Source organism: Pterocles gutturalis, unplaced genomic scaffold (genome assembly GCF_000699245.1).
Source record: "Pterocles gutturalis isolate BGI_N339 unplaced genomic scaffold, ASM69924v1 scaffold53074, whole genome shotgun sequence".
In the NCBI taxonomy this organism is placed as follows: domain Eukaryota; kingdom Metazoa; phylum Chordata; class Aves; order Pterocliformes; family Pteroclidae; genus Pterocles; species Pterocles gutturalis.
The window spans coordinates 5,958-12,641 of record NW_010137797.1 but is presented as its reverse complement, the minus strand read 5'-3'; the positions used below and the strand labels follow the sequence as shown (position 1 = coordinate 12,641).

Below are 6,684 nucleotides of genomic sequence, written 5' to 3'. Positions count from 1 at the left end.
GGATCTATGCTAATGTTGAGTACAGGTCAAAATGGTACAAAGCCACTTCAACGCTATAGACAGTGGCATGCCCCATGCAATAAGTTTGTGGAGTAAGCTGGTAGAGACCATTGTGTTAGACAATGCTGTTCCCTCTCTCTGAGTAATAAGAGTAAATAAACTGTTCCCATACTGACAACTGAAAGACACGTTGGTCGTTGGTTCTTTCCTTAAACGATTTCTCTGACTCTGAAGATGTCTACCTCTGCCTTTTCTCTGCTTTTCCAGATGTTGTGACCCCAAATGGCTTGAACGTTAAGAAATTTTCAGCAATGCATGAGTTTCAGAATTTGCATTCCATGTACAAGGCTAGGATCCAAGAGTTCATTCGAGGTCATTTCTATGGGTATGCTTTTACTTTTCAAAAGTTAGTAATGGTTGTCCAACACTATATAAAGCAAGAACGAAAGCAGGAAAACTAACAAGTGCATCATAGAGGAGGTGAAATGTTACCAACTTATTCAAATACCTATCTGGGATTTCTCAGTCAGAAGCTAAAGGAATTTTAAGACACCAGTTCTAGATCAGCTTAACAGATTGTGGGATCAGGCAGATGGTCTTGATTTTTTGTTATTTACCCAAGATGCACTTTATCAGATTAAGATAGTCATCTTAATTTAAAGAACAGCAGAAAAGCCTTACTTTCATTATTTTCTTGGGATAATAAATTCCTCTAGAATAGAAAGCTATTGTGTGTTTTGTTTTATTATATCTTGAGAAATACTTTGTGCTTGTCTGTTTGCTTGCTTGCTTTCAGCCACCTTGACTTCAGTCTTGAGAAGACCTTATTTTTCTTCATTGCTGGGAGATATGAATTTTCCAACAAAGGAGCTGATATGTTTCTAGAAGCCTTATCAAGATTAAATTTTTTGCTGAGGGTAAGAAAGCTTCTGCAAATGTAGATAACAGAGCTTATGTTCAAACTTACCATACTATAGAAGTCCCCTGCAAGAATCTCCTTTCCATACTCTGTTTTATATGAAAATAATTATGGGATATTCAGAGTTTTCATAAAGCTCTCTCCCTGAATCATCAGAGTACACAACAATTTCAGGCTGCTTAAAAATAATCGATTACATTGTTCAAGAAGTTAATTCATGGTTACCTCCCTTGTTTTTAGAGAAAAATACTGAAAAAGTGATTCAAGAATTTACCCTGAAGGTTTATACATTAGAAGACAAGTAAAAATAATCCTTTAATGATGCAATTTAAAACTATATTTTTAAGCAAATTGCTTAATTTATTAGGAACTGACCATGATCTAAATTTTTGATAACTGTTATCATTGAATGGGAATCTTGCATTAAAATTCAGTATGGCAGTGGCCTCATGCATAAGCATGGGGAAGCCACTCACTTCTCCATCCTTCTGTTTCCTCAGGTAAAAAATGAATGCAATCTTTCTAAATACCTTTATGGAGTACTTTAATGAAGACAGGACCTACAGCTTGTCATGATCTAAGAGCAGATCACTTACCACCGACAAATGAGGTCGTGGTCTCCAGATGCATCCCAAAGACTGATACATTTAAAATAAATTAAAAAAAAATTTCTAATCAGTTTTCAGTCATCTACCAAGGATCAATTGACTGTCATCCCAGACTCTCTATTTTGTACTCTATCATTTAAATGATATGGAAAATCTGAAAAAACCTTGATACTATATTGTCATCATGATGGAAAAAAAAATCAATGTTCAAAGCTGTATGTACACTTGTTCTACTGCCACCTTCTATTAATACACTTTTAGAACCTGTGGACTTTCTGGAAGTAGTTAATCCATTCACTCACACAGCAGGACACCTCACATAACTTAAGTATTTCTTCCCCAACTTTGACAAACAGCTGACTTCTGTTGCTTGGTAGTGCTGTGCAACATCAGCTACCTGTTAATGGCATTTACATAGCTAGTCACTATAAATGCTGGTAATGTGGAAGGTCTTATGCTTGAGCAATGATTTCAGCAATCTCTTATTGTATCTAATGATTTATATGACATCAATGACAAGCTAGGCTGGTGGAAAGTCAAAGGAAACTAAGGCTAGTTCTCCAAAGCTCTCTAGAACAGTGTACTGGCACTTCTCCCATAAGCTGAGGCTGACTTTATTGCATTACTGCTCCAACATGCATACCAGCACTTGATTAGCTGTTCAAAGAACACTTGCTCTGTAATTGTTTCAAGAGGTAATTCCATTGGGAACAGCAGAATACCTGTACTACATGTGAATCTGGGAATGATGGAATGATGGTGCTTCTTAAAGAAGTTCCAGTGGTGTGCCTGAACCTAAGACATATATAGCATTGGATGGAATTATTTTATTCTATAGAGTCCTTTTCCTTTGATACTTGAAAACTATACTAACATTTTGGTAATAAATATGAATCTTGGGACAGATTGTTAAAACACATTGAGATCATAGCATGATGGACTTTGAACCTGCCTTGAAGAGAGGGAAGGGAAAAACCTTAAAATGACTCTGGGATGACTCCCACAGGTTATTTAATACTATTCATTTCCCTGTACCTCAATCTGAGGGAAGGCATGCTAATAGCATGTTTGTTTGTCTTAAGTTTAGAATTGAGGCAGTTTGAAACAATTTAATTTTTACAGCTCTGAACAGAGTTCACCCTTAGCTTTTCTTTAAATAGTTACTGACAGGAGTACAACCTCATTCTGCTATGTGTGAGGAATCCCTCAGGGACCTGGTATTCTTAATCTTGTTAGCACACCAGAGAAACCAGCAAGTGAAACCATCTATAAGCAAGGAGTCAGATTTTACAGCAAATACTTTTTGCTTTTGCAGTAGCTGGATGTGAAAGATGAGCAAGAAATTACTTGCAGCTTTTTGTGTGTCAGGCAGGTTCTTTGCCGGGGTTCAGGTAGACAGTTGTTGCTATCATGCCTCTTTCTGCCCTTACACCTGGCCCACTGTTGTTATAGAAGGCAGTTCTGCTTGCTGCTGTAGGGAATGCCTTGCCCCATGTCTGGGCATTCCCCAGGTGGTAAGCTAATTGCTCGCTCATTTGAGCGAACAAAGTTTGTGTCAGGTGAGAAAATGTGTGTAGGATTTTTTTGTTTTGCAGTTTATGTTCACATCCTAAGCCATGGCCTCTAAATCATGAGAAGTCAGGAAGATCTCTGTTGCCTAAATTGGAATCAGGTGACATCTGTTTACCTTTATCTATCCTCAGCTGTATCTCTGACTTGAAAATAACTTTGTAGTGAAAGGGAGAATTATAAGATCAGAGCCTTCCTAGACAACCAAAGTGCATTGGTTTTTCCTGTGACTAATTCTTATTGTTAAAAGTTGGCTGTGATATCTTGTAGTGAGATTTTTTTTTTCTCTTTATCTTGTATCCATGTAGGTTCATAAGACTGATGTTACAGTTGTTGTGTTCTTCATCATGCCAGCAAAGACAAACAATTTCAATGTGGAAACCCTGAAAGGACAAGCAGTCCGGAAGCAACTCTGGTAATTGCCATTCTCACTGAGGGCCTTGTACAGTGAATTGAGAAGACATGCAAAGGCTTCTGACAAAGAACAATGCTCTTTCTTTTTGCTCTGCTGAAATTGAGGATTGTGGGTAACTAGAATGCATTAGTGTCTGTGAAAGAGATGGGAATGATAAATAAGGCCAAATATTTGTCTTTTCTTTTTTCTTCTAGGTTATTTTTAGGAGACTTGCCATGCCATTCTTTGTAACAAGTTAGCAAATAGTACTTGTCTTGCAGTGACAAAGTCAAAGGCTCTAGAAAATCCAGTGTTCTGGGTATCTTCTGACTGTTTCTAGTATTCCCTTTGGACGTGCCATTGAGCGTCCATAAAATAAGGACCACCTGCTAATTTAAAGTGAACTCCTCCACCACTAGTGGGAAAAAGAAATCAATTACACATCCTCCTTTATTTAGAAATATGGAAATTATACTGTCTAATCCAGCAGAAAAGCAGTTCATAACAATTGTGTGTAACTTTCTATGTAGCATACCATAAGCAATGGCCATATCCAAGCAGTGAAACAGTTATAAACAGGAAATTGTCAGAGCCCTTCTTAGTTTAACAGTTTTCATTTTACAACTTCACAAACAAAAAAGCAAAGCAGGAGCAAACTTAACCTTCACCTCACTTTAACTGCTATGTGATTCTACATAGGGCAAGACACGTTGTGAGGTACTTCTAAACTGGGAGGCATAGCAAAACTGAAGGTTCAAATTCATAAATAAAATCAGTAGTGGGTTATCAAGGATTAATTTTTTTAAATGAAAAATGCCATTTAACTCAACATATTTATGAATTAATTATCTAAGCAGGGAAATGGAAATGTGCACCTTATCAGGTGGCTAGAGCGGTTAAACTCTGCTGAAGAAGTAAGGAAGCTCGTCTTAAAGCTAAGGGACTAAAACCCACAAGACCTAGCTTCTGCTTTTATGCTTGTCTCACTGTACTTAACCTCTTTCTGATGCCAGTTCTATATTTATAAAATGATAGAAATCTAAACGACTTAGAGATCTGTAGGTGAAAGGCACTATGTAAGAAAAGGATATTATTTTTCATGTTATCTCATTAACTGCCTCCAGCGTGTGATCTCTGGCTCGGTTTCTGGATATCAGTAATCAAGTTGAAGTCTTTAATTTAATTGCTGCTAAGCCTGCACAAAAACAGTGACAGAAATAGCTCAACAAGGATCATTGAAATAATTTAGCTTTTGCCGTATCTGGGAAAAGAAGACAGATATGAGAAATCTGTCTACTCTCTAGATTATTTCTGGAGGCATCACACACAGCAACTTCTTGGGACTTGCAGGAAACATTCTACCTATTTACCACACTGGAAACAGGTACTACAAATATAGAGGCTGGAATTAATCATCCAACTCTGGCTTCCTAAAAGTAATGCGTCTGAGCTGCCTTCACTGCCACTGGAGAGTGATAGTTCAGTCCAAATGATATTTCATCCTATATCACTTGAGGAGGTTTCTAAGATGAGTGAAGGGAATCATCCTCTGAAATGGGCTGTCAGCCTCTGCAAATGCGTGGAGGATCTGTGCAACTAGCATAAACTGTAGATTGCTAAAACAGGGTAACATAGCCAGAGTTTTTACTGAGAGCTCTGTATGCAAAAACTGTAGGAAAATAATGTGAGTGCAGTGAGAAACAGCCATGCTTGCAACACATTTGAATGTAATACAACAGGTACATATTAAATAAATAATATATGGCACTTAGGAAAGTTTAAATTAAATATGTGGAGGTTTTTCCCTGTTGTATCTCTACTACATGGTTATTTTTCTGGTACTCAGTAATGCAGGCACAATAGTAACAGAAAGGCTAAACCTAAAGATTTGAAATAATGCAAAAAATGCTGCTTTCAGCTATTGTTCCTGCTGTGTGCTGTGAAAAGAAAGAGACCCTCTGTACCATCATATGCAGCATTATCATGGTCGTAATCTGGAGCCCCTGGATAAAACCACCTTGTATCAGTATTGCCTGACAATATTAGATGATTTTAAGGATGCCACAGAAGTTTAATACAAGAAGAGGTTGGCACTTACAAAGGAATAGACAATGGCTGATCTGGGATATAAAATTCCTTGTTTCCTCTGCTTCTGAAAAAGCAGTCTATCCTATCTGGGTTAAGTTTTGGATATTGTTTATGGCATGAGCCTATGAAAAAATAGTCATGAGAGGACCAGCTTGCTGGGTTTTGGATCAATTTGGTTTGACATTTAGTTGCTTTACAACTCATCCAAAATTAACTCTTCCACGACTGTGTCTATGTGAGTTGGAAGAGAGCAACTAAAAACAGGTGTGTGGATTCTCAGCTTGGTAAAGTTTAGGATTTCACTTAACAGGTTTTGTCTTAGCCCAAAGTATAATTCTTAGAAATCAGAAAGGCAGGAAAAGTTCCATTAAGTGGGTGTTTTACTCAAATTGAGAGTGCATGTGGTATTTTGACAACAACACTTACAGGTGTACTTTCAAGTTATTTCAGCTAAGAGCAGGATAATATAAGTGGCTCTTTATATTTAGAATAGTTGTTCACTGGAGTTCTTTCTTTCTAGAATATAACATTTGCCTGTCACGGGCTTTATTATTAGCTTAAAACATGGCCTGAGCTTTCCAGGAAGTTTTTTGATTTGCAATCTAATTTATGGCAAACTACCTTTTAGTCTAACACTTGTTTTCAAAAGACTTTGAATTAGGAAGTAGGGTGGAAAGTGAAGGGAGAAGCTTGCTTAAAATTCCTATTTGTTTACCTGTTATATCTTACGTCTTTCTACTAGGTTAAGTTAAATTGGAGATCTCTCAGCCAGCGTCCAATGTTAATAATCATGTTTCTCTACGTGAAGTCATATATATGCTTTCTTTTTCACACCTGTGATGAAAGTGTGGTCTACTGATCAGAGCAAAATATTAGAAGTAATCACTAGTGAGGTCTGCTTCTGGCTTTCACAGTGCATTCGTCTTTGGATGCAGGTCAAATCCTCAGTTTTGTTGAAATCTGTCAGTCTGGCTGCTGCCTGGATAAAAGAGCTCTGAGAACCAGACCTCTCTCTGCTTCTGCATTCTTGTTTCCATCAGTATACATGAAATTATACTGATGAATTATACTGATTATACTGATTATATTATAATTATATGAATTTA

General features: G+C 37.2%; 1 protein-coding gene across 1 annotated transcript in view; it reads left to right on the top strand.

Annotated features, from left to right (window-relative positions):
- LOC104468522 (glycogen [starch] synthase, liver) overlaps nucleotides 1–6,684 on the top strand; it is a gene marked incomplete at both ends in the record, with an annotated part of 16,780 nt that overhangs the window by 4,296 nt on the left and 5,800 nt on the right. The window contains 3 exons of the mRNA XM_010082697.1: nucleotides 268–385; nucleotides 797–917; nucleotides 3,405–3,511. Of these exons, the coding sequence (XP_010080999.1) occupies nucleotides 268–385; nucleotides 797–917; nucleotides 3,405–3,511 (346 nt within the window). The remainder of the gene's footprint in view (nucleotides 1–267; nucleotides 386–796; nucleotides 918–3,404; nucleotides 3,512–6,684) is intronic.